Source organism: Octopus sinensis, linkage group LG15 (genome assembly GCF_006345805.1).
Source record: "Octopus sinensis linkage group LG15, ASM634580v1, whole genome shotgun sequence".
Classification (NCBI taxonomy): domain Eukaryota; kingdom Metazoa; phylum Mollusca; class Cephalopoda; order Octopoda; family Octopodidae; genus Octopus; species Octopus sinensis.
Window position 1 is genome coordinate 26,998,939 of NC_043011.1, and position 21,215 is coordinate 27,020,153.

The 21,215-nt window shown below is 35.1% G+C and overlaps 1 protein-coding gene across 1 annotated transcript in view; it reads left to right on the forward strand.

Moving 5' to 3' along the window:
- Window positions 1–21,215, forward strand: part of LOC115219919 — a 190,600-nt gene that overhangs the window by 153,074 nt on the left and 16,311 nt on the right. The window contains exons 17-18 of the mRNA XM_029790226.2: window positions 991–1,073; window positions 2,510–2,576. Coding sequence (XP_029646086.1) covers window positions 991–1,073; window positions 2,510–2,576 — 150 coding nt within the window. The remainder of the gene's footprint in view (window positions 1–990; window positions 1,074–2,509; window positions 2,577–21,215) is intronic.

Below are 21,215 nucleotides of genomic sequence, written 5' to 3' on the forward strand. Positions count from 1 at the left end.
ATCTATGAATGCATCGACATGTTGTAAGCCCTTTTAAAGTCTATCCAGGCAATTCACAAGTTGTTTTGATACTGTTTGCAGTTCTTCGTTACAACCTAGTCTATTACAAAGTGGTCCTTGGTGCCCTTGGATCCTTTTTAACATCCCTTTTGTTCTACTGGAAGTTGACTTTGCCTTTCATCCTTTCGGGGTCGATTAAATAAGTACCAGTTAATCAATGGGGTCGATGTAATCGACTTAGTCCCCTTGTCTGTCCTTGTTTGCCCCCTCTATGTTTAGCCCCCTGTGAGCAATAAAGAAATAAATTATTATTATTATCATTATTATTATTATTATTATTATTATTATTATTATTATTATTATTAGTATTATTATTATTAGTATTATTATTATTAAGGCTTTAACACAAAGTACATGAGCATTAGGGACAAAGGGACTGTGGGGTTGGGATTGAAGTGTCTGATGACTCTTTAAATACCCTGATTTTCAAAAATATCTTCAATTTCCCTTGTAATATATCAATGGTCCAGAAGGTGGTGACCTGGCAGAATCATTAGCATGCTGGGCAAAATGCCTAGCAGTATTTCATCTGTCTTCATGTTCTGAGTTCAAATTCTGCTGAGGCTTTGCCTTTCATCCCCAATAAAATAAGTACCAGCTGAGTACTGGGGTTGGTATTATCGACTTACTCCCTTCCCCAAAATTTCAGTCCTTGTGCCTATAATAGGAAGGATAAATACAAGCGTGTGTGTGCGCGTGCACAAACACACACACACACAACAGGCTTCTTTTAGTTTTCATGTCTCAAATCAACACCCAAGGCCTTGGTCACTCAGACACTTGCCCAAGGTATCATGCAGTGGGACTGAACTCAGAACCATGTGGTTAGAAAGCAAGTTTCTCAACTGTACAGCCATACTTCCACCTAACCATGTCTCAATATTTATTTGAAATTAAAAGCTGAAGAGTTTATATTATACTATATTTCAGGTCGTCTATCGGCATTGCTATACAGAAATTTCATCTTGTGGCCGTCGACTGGATACAATGAAGATATTTGCTTATATTTGTGGGTAAGTCTTTAACTATTTTATTCAAAAAGAAAATCTTCAGTTTTTTTTTTTGCTTTTTATTTTTTTTTTTATCTGATTTACATTTATTTTTCCATGCTTAGCTTGGGTGAAAAAAGATTTTGTTGGAGAAACTGTGACTAAAGCTTACTGTTTATTCAGCTTTCCAATTTTCTCTGAAAAGTATAGTCTCTGAAGAAACTAATGATGATCTTGGCACTGTGGTTAAGAAGCTCACTTTGCAAGCATGTAGTTTTGGGTTCAGTCTCAGCGTGTAGTATTGTGGCCTAGTATCTTTTACTACAGCTCCTGGCTGACATATTGAGTGAATTTGGGAGATGGAAACTGTTCAATTCCATCACACACACACACACACATGTATATGTACATGCATGTGTGTGTGTGTGTGTGTGTGTGTGTGTGAGTGAGTATATATATATATTTACATACATGTATATATATGTGTGTGATTGTGTTGGTTCCCCCACCATGTGGGAATGGGCGCTCCATTAAATATACTAAATGGTATGTGAGTATGGTGATAACAGCCTGTTTGAATGTCCTACTCTCAACATAAGCCTGTAAACCAGAGAACACTTCTAGGAAAGGACACTTATTCTTGACAGTCAAGGTAATTCTAATTATGTAGAGTTCCTTGATTGAAGTGTTTTTTTCTAATAGCACTACTCATTTTATTCTTTTTGCACACTATATTTTCTGCACTTGTTTATTTATAATCCATTCTGTAAAATATCCCACCATTTTTGTAATTTGTCTTTGCTTTGATGACAAATAAAACCTTGTCATTGCATTGACATTGGACAAAATACTTTGCAGAAATTGGTTGCATTGCTTATTCTTCCAAAGGTTGACTTGTTCTTTCATTATTTCAGAGCTGATAATGTACAGGTCAAATATTACAAGTCAGTCATTTTGACTAACCACTCCTCTTAAATTTGTAGCCAGCATATCCACTGGCACACAAAAAAATTTCATTTATGGATATAAATACAATTCTGTGTCTCCATCTCCTTGTCTGAATGATAGATGAAACAGACATACCCCAAGAACAGTAGAAAACATTTGAGGAATACTATTACTAAGTATACCTTTGAAACAGAAAATGCTGATAAGACCATTATTTGTATTGTCTAAAAACAAAAGACATTTTAAAATGATTTTCTTCTTTCTTTTCTTCTTTCAATTCTTCTGCTGTCTTCTCCTCCCCAACTTCCTTCCCCCACTGTCATCATCATCATCACATTAATCTTAGAATGCACAGAAATGTTGATTCAGTTTCATTCCGGTAATTGGGGCCATTTCTCTTTCTTTACAATATAACTTTTCCCTCTTTCTTTCTAAGTTTCTGAACTTCTTTGTGTTTTGTCCTTCATAATCCTTTTGATCTATTAAATCACTTCACTATTTTATACTTATAGGGAAACAACGTGCAGCATTGCCCAGAATTTCAAGTGCCATATTTTTGAAGCCGAGTCCATTGATGATGTAAGTTTGATACAGAATTTCTCTTTGTATTTTTTCTTTTCTTTTTAGTTTCTAACAAGTTTAATCCTTAATTGGCTTTACAGATATATATATATATATATAATATATATATATTATATATATATATATATATATATATTATATATATATACACATGAGAGAGTAGATAAACAAAAGAAGGGCACTCAACACATTCATTGGGAGTTACATGTATAGATCAAAACACTCCCACACCCATACAAGCACATAATACCTGAACACTTTCATAGGAATATCTTTATGCATAATACCCTCTTCCTTCTCCTCTTCCTCATCTTTTAATGTCCATCTTTGATACTGGCTAGGGTTTAACAATTTGAACAAATCTGACTGACCAAAGGACTGTGTCATGTTCTAATGTCTGCTTTGGCATGGTTTCTATGGATGGATACCCTATACCCTTCCAAACACCAATCATTTTAGAAAGTGTTAGTTAGTTCTGCCAATGTCATGAGGCACATAAGGCCACAACACAATCTCTCAAACCAGCTCTGTTTTCTGTCACTGTTCCAGTCTCATTCCAGCTTCTTCACCTTTCTCATCTTTTTCCTTGTCAATGGTCCTTCATCATATAGTTTTAGGGTGCCCTGCTGTTCTTTTCCCCCTTAGGCTGTCACTTTTCTGCCACCATACAATCACTTTCTTGATCTTATCTGAGGACTCGTCTGATCCAATTCCATTGTCTGCGTCTTATTCATTACTGATCCTAATATTATAAAGCTACTTGGTGTAGAACCAATTAAAGGGGTCTAAAAAATGTGTGATGCAGCTGCTCAATCCAGAGAGGGTGGTGTTCTCCGAATGAGGAAAGCTGTTGTCATTTCAATTTTGGATCCTTTGATGTTGAGTATTCTCCTTAAGCATGTGAATTACAAGCTGTCCATTGTTTTTTTTTTTATTCCTAGCACAAAGTCTGCTAGGTGCCTTTTTCATGATACCGTGCAGCTTACAAGGCTAAGTTTCTCTAAGACTGCGTGCAGCTACTCAGAGGGTACAATACTGGAACAAGTATTGCAAAGCATTTTATCTGAATCCACTTCTATAATGGCTCTATGGATTCACCACCTTATCTTTAATGAATAAATCATTTATTTATTCTAACAATTTCTTAACGAGCATTCTAAATTGCAAGTCTCCTATTTCTTCTAATGGGGTAATTTATATACTTTGTACACTGGTTTGTTTCATTTTTTTCCCTTTTCTTTAATATTTGTGACTTTTTGAATATCCTGTATTGAACAGCATTAATTATGGGTTTTCTGAGCTGCTTCTTTGTTGGGTTTGATTTCCATTTTTTCTTCCTTCTTTTCTTCTAGAAAGTGCTACCGAAAAATGGAACTAGATTATTATGGTAATTTGGTAATTTAGTAATATCAGAAGAGTCTAAGCAAATCTATTGACTTTGTCATCAAAGTCATGTTGGTTTTTATTATTTATTTAATTTTGCATTTGCACAGATTGATTCTGTAACAACAGCTGGCACTCTGTTGGCTGTGACGATGAGGGTTTCAGTTGATCTCATCAATGACGAGGGTTCCAGTTGATCTGATCAACGGAACAGCCTGCTCATGAAATTAACGTGAAATTAACAGGAGTGGCTGTGTGGTAAGTAGCTTGCTTACCAACCACATGGTTCTGGGTTCAGTCCCACTGCGTGACACCTTGGGTAAGTGCCTTCAACTATAACCTCGGGCTGACCAAAGCCTTGTGAGTGGATTTGGTAGATGGAAACTGAAAGAAGCCTGTCCCATATATATGTGTGTGTGTATGTGTATGTGTGTGTGTGTGTGATAAAAACCCTAAAATACTATTATGGATCTCCAATTTATTATTTTGCTTGTGTGGACCCTCAGAAATCTCATATGGACCTTGATTGAGAACCACTGCCCTACACAAACCCATTTTTACTTCTGGGAAGAGGTGGCTCATATTGGTCTGGCCTCTGTCTTTTAACCTATCCAGAAAGGGAAGCCCTACAGGGAGCTTGTGTTCCTCTGGATTAGCTCTCAGGATCACCAAACCACACAGGCTACAATGTCACAACAAGGACTGGGCCTTGTTGTGGCTTTAGCTCCAGGTTAGCACTTATTGGTCAGACACGTGATCAAAGGCATTCCAGCTGTAACCATCCCATCTTTTTCTTGACACTGTACACCCAAAACTATATTATGTAATGTGTTCCTATTCTTCTAAGACAAGTAAGATGTGATCTGAAGGAGATTTGGTTGTTATTTTTAGCAAGCTGAGCAACTGCATTACAGCTCCTCTGTTGGTTTATATAAGAAAAACGATTAAGATCGTAGTGGTCATATTGGTGATGGTGACTGTAGTGGCAATGAAAATGATAATAATAAAGACAGAGATGAGGAAGATGAGCATGATGATGATAATGATGAAGATTATGATACTTTGTTGATGCCATTATAGTGAATAATAGCATGAGAAAGTAGTAAAAGCTATGATGGCTGTCTAGGAATAGCCATTATACATGTATTATATGGATTTGAATCACTTTCTCCATGAATCTTTTGTCTGCTGTGATATATATACATACATACAATATTTCTTTTTCTCTTTCTCTTCATATGTGTGTGTGTGTGTGTGTGTATGGGTGTAAGCATGGCTATGTGGTTAAGAAATTCGCCTCCCAACCACATGGTTTCAGGTTCTTTTCTGCTGTGTTACCCCTTGAGCAAGTGTCTTCTACGACATCCTGGGCTGACCAAACCTTTGTGAGAGGTTTTGTTAGACATAAAATGTGTGTATGAGTGTATGTTTGTGTCTCCTTGCCTTGACATCACATGGTTGTTATATATGAACATCATTCATTTTCAATATTCCATGAAAACATGTCTGCTTGTGGAGAAATATTACCTTACTTAGAAACCAGTAGAGTTGGTGACAGGAAGGGCATCTGCCTATAGAAAATCTGCCTCACTAAAGTCTGCCGGACCAATGTAAACATGGAAATTGAATATTCAAATGATGATGTTATATACAGATGCAGACATGGCTGTGTGGTAAGAAGCTCACTTCTCAACCACATGGTCCCTGGTTCAGTTCTAGTTGTGTTTCAGTCTTATTAGCTTTCACCAGTGAAGTGTAATCTAACTGTAACTGTAGATCTTATAATACCCAGAGAAGTTTGTAGGATTTTAGTGAAGAAATACACAGAAATGTTATAACTTAGAAGCATCACTGGAAGAATATTCAAGCGTGCTTGCTGCCATTGCTTTTGTATGTGTGTATGAAGTGGGAGGGAGGAGGAGAGAGAGGGAGAGAAGGTAGAAAATATAAAGGTGGGTGAAAGAGAGATAAAGGATGATGTTGAAAAATATAAAGGTAGATGAAGCAGAAATACTATGGTAAGATGAGACAGAGGTGATCATGGGAGATGGTTTGACAAAAAGAATGAAGAGAAAAAAAAGGAAGGTTGGAAAATGTGAAAGAGTAAAAAAAGTGGATAAATGTGTTTTGTGAAGGAAGGAGAATTAGAGAACTGGGAATATAAAATAAAAAAAGAGAACTAGGAATAGAAAAGTTAAGCTGTTAAGTAAGGAGAAATAAAAAAAAAGAATTGCTAGAGATAAATAAATAAATAGGGAGAGAGAATGATAGATAGATAAGTAGACTGATAGATAGAGGAGATACATAAATAAAAAATGAATAGGTATGTAGATAGGGACATACATACATAAATGAATAGAGAGAGAAATGAATAGATAGATAGATAGATAAATAGATAGATAGATAGATAGATAGATGGATAGAAAGTGAAAGACAGGGGATGGATTGGTAGAAAGAGAGTGTTAGTGAAGAGAAAGATAGAGAGGGAATAGAGCAAGAGAATAATTTTGTTTTTTTTACTCCAGGCACAAGGCCTGACATTTTGGGGGAGGGGTCCAGTCAATTAGATCAACCCCAGTATGCAACTGGTACTTAATTTATGAACCCCAAAAGGATGAAAGGCAAAGTTGACCTCGGCAGAATTTGAACTCAGAACGTAAAGACAGACGAAATACAGCTAAGCATTTCGCTCAGCATGCTAGTGTTTCTTATTTCTTTATTACCCACAAGGGGCTAAGCATAGAGGGGACAAACAAAGACAGACAAAGGGATTAAGTCGATTACATTGACCCCAGTGTGTAACTGGTACTTAATTTATCGACCCCGAAAGGATGAAAGGCAAAGTTGACTTTGGCGGAATTTGAACTCAGAACGTAACGGCAGACGAAATACAGCTAAGCATTTTGCCTGGCGCGCTAACGTTTCTGCCAGCTCACAGCCTTAGTGCAAGAGAATAATGAAATAAAGATAAATGTGCAGAGTGAAATAATGAGAGAGAAAGAAAAATAGAATGGAAAGAGAGAGGTGTGGTGGTGGTGGATTTAACAGTAAGGCGGGATGGCTGGAAAGAAAAGAAAAAAAATGTGAATGTAGAGAAAGTGAAAAGGAGTAAATGAATATTGAAAGGAACATAAATGTAAGATTAAGTGAGAGATATGGAGAAAGAGAAATAAAAGAGGTGGCAAACAAGAGAGAGAGAGAGAGAGAAAGAGAGAGGGGGAGGGAGAGCAAGCAAGCAGAGTAAGTAGAAAAAGCAAAAAATGTTAAGAGGGAGTGAAATGAGAAAGAAGGGAGAGATTGAGAGTAACAGAGAGAGAGATTCAGCCACATAAATCTCTTTGACTATATCAGGATGGAACAGTGGGGTTGTTTCTAATGATAGAATAAATATGGTGAGATTGATATATTGGGAATAGTGCAATAAATTTCATATCCAAATGACGAGGGATTGGTGGAGAAGAGACCATGTGGGGGAGAAAACCAAGTAGTTTGAATTTCATGTCATAGTGAGAGTTATTGAAAATGACGTTATAAAATTATGAGTTTATATCATTAATACAGATCATAGTATGAAATTGTGGCTTGAGGGTCAAAAAGCCATATATTGCGTTATGTGAAGACATTAGAATACTTTCATTATTAAAACTGTAGGTAGCTTCAAATAGTTATTTTTTTTCCTATTATTTATATTTAATACATTTTATATTAATCTAGTCAATAGTAGACAAAGCTTAAAACTATATATGTACCGTGTAGAAAGAAGGAAAAGAAAGAGAGAGAGAGAGAGAGAGAGAAAGAGTAGGTTAGTCTGCTCAAAGGCCTAGTACTTCAAGCTTATAGCCATATCGAAAAAGCAATCTGAGCTGTTTTTTTGTGGTTTCAAACATGGTCCTGATGTTCCATGTTCCCATCTGTCAAATTTAATGTTTATTTGTACACCTTGTTTTGAATTAATCATGCATTATCCCATAGCTTTGACATTTCGACGGTATGATTGTTTAGTCTTTGAATGACATTGTAGGGTAAGTGTGAGAAGTCAGATCTGGCCAGTCTGAACATAAAACAAGTAGAATTTTCAGGCTGGATATGGCCAGTTTAAATGCTAAAAAGTTAAATAAAAAATACAGTGGACAACAAAGCAGCAAATTGTAAGAGTTACTAGAGTATTAGATAGAATTCTTTGCAGTAGAATTTTGCAGATCTAATTCTACTAAGGTCAACTTTGTCTTTTATCCCTTTTGGGGTTGATCAAGAAGTATCAATCCAGAGCAGTGGATTGACAGAATGTTCTGTTTCTTTGCATTCTGTCAGTAATATCAATAATGATCTAAATGTCAAGCTGTTTTAGCTCAAATTGGTGGCCTTTTCTTTGGTAAGGGTTGGTGACAGGAAGGGCATCTGGTTGTAGAAAATCTGCACTCAGTAAAGTCCATCCAACCCCTGATAGTATGGAAAAGTGGATGCTAAAATGATGATAACAATGATGATGAAAAAGAAGAAGTTATATATATAGTTTTGCCACACATAGATGTTTTTCACCAAGAGAAAAGAATATTCTATTCTGGTAATGCTAAAGAGAAAAAAAATGACCTAAAATAATTAGATATAGATAAGGAAATAGAATAGAAAAAAAAAAATTTTTTTTCTAATTATTTACAGAGCCATTTTGAGTAACAAACCTTAATCTGTGTAGATATAGGTTTTCTTTTCTTTTTGAATTTTCGTTACTGAGAAAAAGATTTCCCTTCCCATTTCTTGCAGATAATCTTTAAGAAGTTTGTATATGAAAAACTCTAGAGAAATATATATATATATATATATATATTCTTCCTAATTTTATATTAGTATTTGTGTTCAGACTCTAAATATCCTGTTAACCCTTTTTGTTTGCTATGTTGAAGCTGCTGTTTAAATTTTTTAAGTGATGAAAATAGAGATATAGTGATTTTTATTTCCATGTGATTTGGTCAGTGTTTTCCTCATTAGCTATAGTTTCAAGCTAAAAAGTGAAAGATACCTGTCAAAATGGAAAAGAAAGCATGTTGTACAATAAAAACAAATGATATCAGGTTTGATGATTAACCCTTTAGCATTTAAACCGGCCGTATCCGGCCAAAAGTATTCTGCTTGTTTTATGTTCAAATTGGCCATATCTGGTCTCTTACACCAACCCTACAATATCATCTTAAAAATTAACAGCTACCTCATCAAAATCTCAAAGCTACAAGATAATGCATGATTAGTTCAAAACAGTGAGGATGTATTAGTTCAAAACAATGAGGATTTTGGCAGAATAATGTGAACACTAAAGGGTTAAACTAAAGATATATTATAGAATAAAATTTAAAGACGTTGTGTTACATGATAAATACCAAAGATATGTTATTTAATAAATATAAAATGATATTTCAATGGAAACAATTATCATGTTACTTAGAAGAAAAAGAAATAAAAGATGTCTCATTACACAGCATATTGTGATATGGTAAAAACAAATAACATCATGTTACACAATAAAAATAAAGACAGTAATGTTAACAATAGAAACATGTTACAAATAAAAACAGAGCTTGTTATAAACACTATCTATGTATCATACTTAATACATTGTTGATGGGCAATTTACTGTAGTATTTGTCCAGAGATAACATCTGTGATGGATGTGCTGAGTTTGAAAACAAGATATATCAGAGACAAAAAGAAAATTCGAAGCAGTGGTGAGCAAGAATGCTGGGTGCATTTCAGCCTCGTTGAACCTTATCACAGCCAGCCACATGCCAAGAAGAGATTTGTTGCCTCCAATATATAGGAATCTGTATCTTTTACTTGTTTCAGTCATTTGACTGAGGCCATGCTGGGGCACCACAGGACTTATTTTTTTAAAGCGTGGTACTTATTCTATCAGTCTCTTTTGCCAAGCCTCCAAGTTATGGGGACATCATCAGTGGTTGACAAATGGTGGTGGGGGACAAACACAGACGCGCGCGCACACACACACATACACACACACAACACACACACACACACACACACATATGACAGTTTTTTTTCTTTCAGTTTCTGTTTACAAAATCTATTTTACAAGTTTTTGGTCAGCCTGAGGCTATAGTAGAAGACACTTGCCCAAGGCACCATGCAGTGGGACTGAACCTGGAACCATGTCGTTATTGCAAATAGTCACCCATGTCAAAAACACAATGATGTCAAGTTACTCAGCAAAAATAAAATGCTATGTTTTGCATAAAACCCAAAAGATAACAAGTTACACAATAAAAACAAAAGTTGCTGTGATTGACTTCAAGAACGTCAAGAGACATTTCAGAAGGAAAGGACCATTCTACTGATTGGCATGTTTGTAAATGTCTTGATGTTCTGCTCTTTCTACTGATGCTTTAATGACCTTTATTCTTCAGTACTGGCTGGCTATCTCTATTCAGGCATTCCTGACCCACTTGTATCTCCTCTTCTCATCCACTTTTGGTATGGTCACTTCCTCAGGCTCTGCACGCTACTCGCAGTCCCTCCTTCTTAGAATGTTGCCCTCAGGAATTGTCACCTCATTGAAATGCAGCCATGCCTGGACGCTACTCTGAAGGGTCGACCAAACAAATGTCTGGCACCCATATTTTTTTTTTTTGCCAGATCACTCAGTTATAGGAATATAAATAGACTAACACCAGTTGTCAAATAGTGGCCAGGAGACAAGCACACACAAAGACACACACACATACACAATGGGTTGTCACACACTTTTCATCTACCAAATTCACTCCCATAGTATTGGTTGACTTGGAACTACAATAGGGGACATTTTCTCAATGTGCCATGCAGTGAGACTGAACCTGGAACCACTTAGTTGCAAAGTGAGCTTCTTAACCACACAGCTATGTTTGGCAGTTTGTCTACATATGTCTATTAATTTAATTCTCTCTCTCTCTCTTTTCACCTGTTTCTCTCTTTATCTCTTTCTGCATGCATACATCTATCCATCCGTCCATCTCTTTATCTGTCTGTCTGTCAGTAGTAGAATTTTACTCTTTTACTGGTTTCAGTCATTTGACTGTGGCCATGCTAGAGCACTGCTTTTAGTCGAGCAAATTGACCCCAGGATTTATTCTTTGTAAGCCTAGTACTTATTCTATCGATCTCTTTTGCCGAACGGCTAAATTACGGGGGCATAAACACACCACCATTGGTTCTCAAGTGATGTTGTAGAGACAAACACATAAACATACACATACATATATATATATATACATATATACGACGGGCTTCTTTCAGTTTCCGTCTACCAAATCCATTCACAGGGCTTTGGTTGGCCCGAGGCTATAGTAGAAGACACTTGCCCAAGGTGCCACACAGTAGGAATGAACCTGGAACCATGTGATTGGTAAGCAAGCTACTTACCACACAGCCACTCCTGCACCTGAGAATAAAATGAATTTGAGAATAAAATGAATTTACTTTTAGTGTTAAATCTAACAGGCATTACATTAGTACTTTGTCAAGGTAGCAAACAAGAAATAGTGATGTTACTTCACAGCACACAGATGGCAGTTGAAATCTATTTATTTTTGTGTTTGTAGTTCTGTTGATCATTGATGTTGAAGTAGTTAAGATTTCCACTTTAACTATAGTTAACCTTTACTGTACTTATATTTGTTTATGATTAACTGAAGGCTACAAGAGTTACTGTATCATACTTACACACACACACACACACACACACGCACACACACACATACATACATTTATTTCTGACAAATATGTATAATATAATGATATACAAGAAATTGATACTTATACATAAGAATTTAACACTTAATGCTAATTGTAGTTGATGATAGGAGATTTTTGCTATTATTGCTCTCTTCCTGAGAACATAGCGTTGTAATATCAATATCAGTACAATGAGTAATTTATTTAGTGTCGTTAACGGTTGAAATGATAGAATTATGGTAATCAGTGTCTGCAAGACAGATTGACAAAGATTTCTTATGTGTAAAGCACATTTGTTAAATACAGTCACGTATATTGTCTTAACGGCAATACATTTTAGAGTAAGAATTTCTGTCTAATAAAAGGGACAGTTTAATCTATTATCAGAGCTTCTCTGTAACCAATGAAACCAATGATATTTTTCATACTGATTCAGTGATCTTTTAGAAATTAAAAGCCTCATGTGTGAAACAGCTAAGTGTTGGTGACAAGAAGAGGGTCTACCTGTAAAAATAATGTCTCCAATAAGTATCCATCTACCTCATACCAGCATAGAAAAATGGATGCAAAACAAACCAACACATATATAAAGATATGCAAATGTTTACAAATACATATATATTATATATAACTATTTTATATATATATAATATATATATATATATATATATATATACACATGTATATAAATTACACACTGAGAAGCAAACCACTAGGAGGTCTCTTTGCATGCTGAAAAGAGATGTCAAATCCTCAAATCATGAAAAATACTGTCGGCGGGCAAGACAACTTGAAAAAATTAAAAAAACCAAATTGTCTTGCCTGCCAACAGTCAATGTGCTAAGAATGTATTTTTCATGGTTTGGGGATTTAACATCTCTTTTCAGCATGCAAGGAGACTCCTAGTAGTTCTCCTCTCAGTGTGTAATTTATACACATGTATATATATAAAAACATATTGTGGTCTATGGACAATTTTTTACGTATGCTGGCCACTGGTATAAATTATTATCTTTAATAATTTTTACCCTTATATATTTATATATATATATATGTTAGATAGAATGAGATAACAAAGCAAAGGCCGTGAGGAGTTTTCAGGACATTTATAATGAGTCTTACATCTAAAGTAGTTGTATACTGTCAACTTAATGTGACAGTCCCATGAAGGGAATCATACTACTGCTATTTAGCCCTAGGAAGCAGCAACGCTTCCAATCTGCCTTGACACATTTCTGTGTCCTTATGTTTGCAAGGGGGAGATAAGCACCTTCACCCAGCTAAACCTGCATTCAGATACTAGTTTCTGAGTCTTTACTCGTCAAAGGCTAGATAGGCATCTCCAACTAGCAGGCCATGCTACTCCAGACTGTGACTGGGACTGTCATATTAAGTTGACAGTATACAACTACTTTATCATACCACTACTGCATAAATCTCTCTGAGATATTTAGAAATGTATTATTTCTAGTCTTACAGCTGTTTCAGGGATATTACAGATATCCCTTCATCAGAGACAGTGTGAGAAAATATTTGAGTTGGAATTATTGTGGAAGAGGAAGAGATAGGGGATATAGAGGGACATAAGAGAATGAAAGTAGAAATAAGATATATAAAGATATTGTAGTTGCAGTTCCAATATTTGAGGAAAATGGTGTAAAGAAGTGGTAAAAAAGTTTCCTGTACATGGTTTGTAAGTTCCAATAGCAGTTCTTGTTTTGTCATTTCCAAGTATGGAGCTGTGGGATCAGTGTTGCTCATTGGAAAGGGTTTTGTGGTGTGAATGAAAATTTGAGAATGTATTGGTAGTATTTGTGGATAGATGGGGGGAGGATAGATGTATGATTAGAAAAAGGAGATAGGTCAAAATGAAAACAGGAAGAGAAAATGAGAGGAAGAAAGAGAGAAAAAAGAAGAAAGGGAGAAAAAAAAGTGAGAAAGGAGTGTTATTTGATGGTCAAGTTAATGTGATGGGAGGAAGGGAGAGGCAAGGGAGGGATAGGAGAGATAAGAAGATAGGGAGTAAAAGAATGTGAAATGTGAAAGTAGGGGTGATATGTCAGGGTTGTATTAATGGATGGGTAAAGAAAAGGTATGGGTGGGGTGATACTGGAGTAGTAGTTTTGGTAGAAAAATTTGAAGTGGAGGGAAGAATACTAGAATGTCAAATTACTATAAATAGCCGTATGTGATAGGTTAGGGATAGGTAGGAATCTGAGAGGAGGAAAGAAGGTATAATGATACACATACACATGCACTCACGTGCTTATATATATGCATGATTATGTATACATACACATTCACACACACATGCATATATGCAGACATATATGTACGCCTATACATACACATGCATATATACACTTGCATGTTCACATGTGCCCATAAATGTATGCATACCTGCGTATACATGTGCATATGTGTATATGCACATGCACATGTGTGTATGCAGGTGCATATGCATTTACAGTCACACACATGCAATTACTTACATACACCTATATGTACATACTCATATATTTTTGTATGCATATATGCACACACACTCACACATGCTTTACAACGTCTTGTCAGATGCTGGTGGCGTATAATCTCTCTTCAAAATGGAGAAAAGGCCTCATGGCTAGTTATTGAACACACAAAGGGGAAAAGTCAAGAGCAAGAGATTGTCTTCCTTAGACCACTACCCTGAATCTGCTCAGTCAACTTGCAGGTCCCAGGATTTCTGTAGGAATCGCCTGAAGTGTGAAGCATAAGGCGATGGCAGGTCTGGCTGTCTGGTGTTAAATACCTATATATATATATATATATATCACGTGATCACGTGACGGACCAGACTATCAGATGTTGTTACACATCGCTGGTCACAATGCGTTTGCATTGTTTTAGCCTTCGAATGATGCCACCCCGCTGGCTAAGCGAGCAGGCCAATATATATATATATATATATATATAATATATATATATATATATATATATATATATATATATACACACACATATACACACACACTTATATAATGATATATATATATACATATATGTTTAAACTCCTCTCAAAGGGATTTTAGCATCCAAATTCCCTGATTTGATCCAGTGTATCAGTGAAAAACCAAAGATGTTATTTCTGCATTGATGGAAATGAGTATATTACCATTTTTGTATAAGAAAAAGAAATCCCATCCTAACCTGAAAAATAATAGTAATGTAGTAAATAACCATCATACTGAATATAATGGTATAAATCAAAATAGTAATCATCATCATCATCATTTAAAATCTATCTTCCATGCTAGCATGGGTAGGTGTATGTTTAATAATTATTGTAAGCAAAAAAACGTATATAGCTGTAGAGTTAAACCTGAAGGTAAGAATTTCTTTTACATTGGTACAACAGAAAACTTAACAAAAAATGCATTGCTAATCACAATTATACCTTTAATAATAAAAATAAGTTGTCTTCTACCAGTCTTAGTGAATTTATTTGGGACTTAAAGGACAAAAATAAAATGTTTACTGTGGAGTGGGAAATAATAAGCAGGACTGGTGCCTATAAAACTGGAAATGCCTATTGTTTTCTTTGTGTGTAATGAATTATTTCAAATCTTAAATTCTAGACATAGACTCCTTAACACCAAAAAAGAGAGTAGGTTATTTTGTGTTCATACATGTAAGCATGTTTTCAAAAATTACCATTAAATATAATGTAAGGATTATTAGGACTATAAATTAGGTGGTATCTTAGGATTAATTTACTAACAAATGTAACTAAAAAGATTAAATAATTCCTTGTAGTTATATTAATATGAAAATATTAAATGAATAGTAAATATAAATATAAGGTTTTATTTATGAGTAACTGTATTATATAACGGTTGCTGAGACATTAATTTAAGTACGTATCTCAGGAATCTGATTATTATTAATAAAATAACAGGTAATTTTTAAGTTAAAGATATTAATGTATTAATTTAATAATGGTTTTAATTTTTATCAATTTTGATTTGTTAACATTAATGCTTTCCTTTATCATGACTGTTTGCGTCTATTCTCAGTATTATAAATAGATATATATTTTGTACAGATGGCGTAATATTCAACTTTGCTAATTAGTGAACAGTTTTCATTCATCATCGTCCAGTAGCTGTCAGTACATTAACAAATGCACACAGAAATGCATAAAAAAAATATTACATGTGGCTGTGTGGTAAGTAGCTTTCTTACCAACCACATGGTTCCGTGTTCATTCCCACTGCGTGGAACCTTGGGCAAGTGTCTTCTACTATAGCCTTGGGCCGGCCAAAGCCTTGTGAGTGGATTTGGTAGACAGAAACTGAAAGAAGCCTGTCGTATATATGTATATATATGTGTGTGTATATGTTTGTGTGTCTGTGTTTGTTCCACCAACATCGCTTGACAACCGATGCTGGTGTGTTTACATCCCCGTAACTTAGCGGTTCGGCAAAAGAGGCATATAAAATAAGTACTAGGCTTACAAAGAATAAGTCCTGGGGTCGATTTGCCCGACTAAAGGTGGTGCTCCAGCATGGTCGCAGTTAAATGACTGAAACAAGTAAAAGAACATACGTAACTATGTTTTAACATGAAAATAAATAATAATAATAATTTATTTAGTTGTAATTACTAGAGATTACAACTGAGTGACTTAATACAAATTTCTTAAGTGATTAAATATTTTATTGACATTTTGATCTATCATAAATAATAATGTAAATTAGGAATATTGTTCTTAGTTTCTAGGTAAAATAATCTTATGGAAGTATTGTTTAAGCTAACTAGCAGATACCTTTATTTTTTAACACATTACATGCACATGCGAACAAATGCATTAACCTATTTGCATATACATATATACAAGTAACAGTTTTTAAATGTATTGGTTGCTGAAAAGCACATATCTGGGTCTAACAATGGTCAAACAACATACTGGAATGTAGCTCCTTTCTATCAAATTCTTCACCTGATGAAATGACGAATTAACGATATTCAATATGAAAGTTTAATTTAATTTAATTTAATTTTATTTTATTTCTCAAGTTGAATTGGTGGGGCATGGACACATTTGTAGGTGCAATTGGTTTGATATTGTTTGAAAATGAAAATGTTCTAATAAATTAATGTCTATATATCCGAATGTGGCCGATGCCAGCACCGCCTTTACTGGCTTCTGTGCCGATGGCACGTAAAAAGCACCAACCGATCGTGGCCGCTGCAAGCCTCCCCTGGCACCTGTGCCGGTGGCATGTAAAAAACACCCTCTATACTCACGGAGTGGTTGGCGTTAGGAAGGGCATCCAGCTGTAGAAACACAGCCAGATCAGACTGGAGCCTGGTGCAGCCTCTTGGCTTCCCAGACCCCAGTCGAACTGTCCAACCCATGCTAGCATGGAAAACGGACGTTAAACGATGATGATGATATCAATTTCTCTATTTTCTTTTTCTCATACAAAAATGGTAATACACATACACACTCACACGCACACACATAATTGTGTTTGTGTCTGTGCGTATGTGTGTGTTTATGTAAGTGTACAAACTCCCTCACATACTCATACATACAGCATATATCGACAAAGAAAGAGAAATCATATTTTCATAGTGTCTGTTTCTTTTTGTTTGTTGAGATTTTATCCGAGACTGTATTTAGGAGATACAAATAATATACTTGTTAAGCAGAGTCTGTTTGATCATTATTAATCCGTTTAAATTTCTATTAACTCTACTTTCTTTGATGTACTTAGTGCAAAATGTTTCTTTGGTTTTTCCACTAGCACGTTGCCTTTCTGCTAGCCATTTAGACATTGGTATTCAATGAAAATAAGTATATATATATAGAGAGAGAAGAGTAAATGTGCAAATTACAACAATGTGGTCAAGCAGCAAAATACTGCAAAACTTGTCAGATTCAAAACTATAACCAGTGTTTGCTACAGTTTTTGGTCTGTAAATATTTACTCCTTGTAATGATGGCTAAATGTGCACTTCTGTATAGAAATGGAGAGTAATTTTCTAAAACCCATAAACAACTATGAATTGGTCTATCTAGATCAGTTCTTTAGAAGTGAGAGAGAAAAGGCAAAGTCTTAAATGTGCCAGCTGTTTTGTTTAACAATCCTTTCATATGTCTAATCTGTGGATTTAAGTTGGCTAGATTAAAGTGTCATAAGAGGCATAGATATACAGTCTAAAAGAAAAATGCTGTTGGACCCTCATATGTTGAATCCAACAAGAAAATATGCATGCACACACAAACACACACATCTGTATATACATTTATATATAAGCATGCATACATATACATATGAGTGTGTAAACATCCTGATAAAAGATTTCATACCGTTTTAAAAAAAAATAAATTTAAAAAACAAAATCACCTTTACACTTCAAAACTGCATTAAGCAATTCTTATAGACTTTCAAGTATACATATTTATCATCATCAACATTTAACATCTATTTTTCCATGCTGGCATGGGTAGGATGTCTTGACAGGAACTGGCAAGGCTAGGGGGCCGCACCAAGTTCCATAGTTTGTTTTTACTTGGTTTCTGCAGCTGAATACTTTTCCTAATGTCAACCACTTTACAGAGTGTACTGGGAGCTTTTTACATGGCATTATCACCAGTGCTTTTTATGTGGCACCAGCACTAGTGCTTTTTATGTGCCACCTTGGTTTTAGGATCCCACTTTTGTTGTAGTGGGGGAGTCTTCTTGTGCCACATATCTTGGTCATCTATTATCTCCTTTGTAAGGCTCAGCATTTGATATCACCGTTATCATCATTTAACATTGATTTTCCATGTAAGCATATATATATATATGCATATGTATAGAAAGGATTAAAAAGAGAGAAATATACTTTACAGTTTAAATTGGAAAGTTGCTACCAATGCTAAATTTCACTAGAACCCCCAAATCCTTCACTTTCTGTCCTGTAGAGGCACACGATATGCTGTATGCTAAACAGCACCTTCTAAACAGACACTCTGCAGGACCACATGCAGCCATAATTTCTTCAAAACTTTTAAACATATCTGAAACCTTATCAATAACAAGGACAACCCACCAAAACAATTACCACAACCTCTCTATCTCTAAACATCCTTAGTTTCCCCATTATTGATTCCCATGCAGCCCCCTTCTAATCTAATTCTGTTTTCCTCTACTTTTGTCCCATCCCTAGTCTTGCATATACTGTCTATTTTATAACTTGTTCACAAACTACCATGTTTTGAACCGCTTCAAATCCTTGCAGTTATTGATGATACACTTACATCCACTGATCACCACTTGTTCATCTTCAGTGTCTTTGTTTTCTCCTCTCTTGTATTCTTATTCCACTACATTTTTATTTCACTCATTATTTATGTGATAGATTACTTTTTAGTGTTCTAACATTATATCAGTATATCATTATATAACGTTTGGATCTCACTACATTTTGTATTTCACAATGTATAATTTGTTGTTAATTTATTATTTCAGTTTATAACTTCTCTTGGCATTTTTTTCTTTTATATCTACATCTCCATTAATTTTCCTCCTTATTCTTAAATGCTAATATCATCATCATCATCAACAACTGTCATAATTGCACCACCACCACCACTACTTTCAATTCGCATTTGGTTTTCACATATACATCACTAACATCATGTTTTCTCTATTATATGATTTTGATATTATTACAATTATGAAGATGGTGAGCTGGCAGAATTGTTAGCACACTAGGCAAACTGTTTTATCATGCTTTATCATGTGCTTTTATCATGGGCCTCTACAAGATGCTTATCAACTGTGCAAAAGTGGGCAGCTGGATTTAGGAGGGGAAGAGAGAGTCTTGAAGGTCACCCAAGTTCTGGGGTTCCTGAAACTGTCACCACCGAGGGAAACATTGATCATGTTCATCACATACTGATGGATGGCAAGCAATTGACTATGAACAAAATAGCCAGTGTTATAAGCATGTTCTGTGAGAAAGTAGAGAATATTCTGCACAATGGAGTTGGCATGAAGAAGATTTCAGCTTGGTGGCTGCCATATCTTCTGACACCCAATCAATAGCACACCTTGCTGATCACATGAGAAAATCTGACATTATTTTAGGCAGATCCAGCTGGTTTTCTTGAATGTTTCCTAACCCAGGATGAGTGTTGGCTTCATCACTTTGAGCCAGAGACAGAGAAACAATCCATCCAATGGAAATGTCCCTCCTCACCTGCTCTAAAGAAGACCAAGTTCGACATTTTTGGGATGCAAAAGGCATTGTATTTATTGACTATTTTCAAAAGGATCACCTATCAATGGAGAGTACAATGCCAACTTGCTGGGGCAGTTATGAAAGGCTATCAAAATGAAATGCCCAGAAAAACTGATGAAAGGGGCCTTGTTTCATCAGGGTAATGCTCCAGCACACAAGTCCTTGGTCTCATTGGCTGCCATGCATCGAACTGGTTGACCACTGTCCCTATTATGTTTATTTGGCTCCATCTGACTATCACCTGTTTCCCAACATGAAAAAGCACTTGGCTGGGGACCAGTAATGCAGTGATGGTGACATCACATCTGCTGTTGATGACTTTTTTTGATTAACAGGATGAAAGCTTCTTCACCAGTGGGATCTAAGCTCTGCAACATTGATTCAAGATGTTTGTGGACCATAACGGGGACTATGTTGACAAAATAAACCTCATTTGGTCACATCCCATGAGATTATTTTGGTCAGCCAATGAACTTATCAGCTGACACCCATACCTTGAAAAAATTCTTATGAAAGATACTGAACATTCTTAGTACTGCATACTTTCATCTATAATAAATAAATATACTATATTTTTGATATTATACACTAGTTTCACATTCATTATTCTTATTTGCTTTCTTTCTTATGAGCAGACACATTTTTATGTGATATATGTATATATATTGATACTTATATTTATATTTACTTATATTTATATTCTCTTTTTTATATATATTCTACTTATTATACAACATTACTCTTTTATGTACACTTTTTTATGTACATTCCTTTATGTACACTGATTTGTTCTGCTTTTTTATGTTTAACCCTACAGTCTCTTATGTGGTGGTTTAATAAAGTATGTGATTGAGTATTATCTGGTAATTGATATTTGATTTAGATGTATTTCTCCATTTTCTTATCTTGTATGTGATATATATATATATATATATAAGCTTGAAACATTAAAGACTTTCAATTCCCGAGCGTTATACTAATACGTCTGTTTGTTTTCTACACCACCTGTCTTCGTCTTTTGTTTTTTTCATGAATTCTCCCTATATATATATATATAGAGAGAGAGAGAGGGAGAGAGTAATCAGTTGGCTTAGCTCCTCATGCTACATAAAATTTCATGATAATGAAAAAATATGACCAACTTCTAAAACATATGTCTCTATGTCCAAAGAGCCAGTCATGTTTTTTCTAGTCCACAAAACTTTAAGTATCACGAGGAGCTAAGTTAATCTGTTACTTAATAAATACAACTCC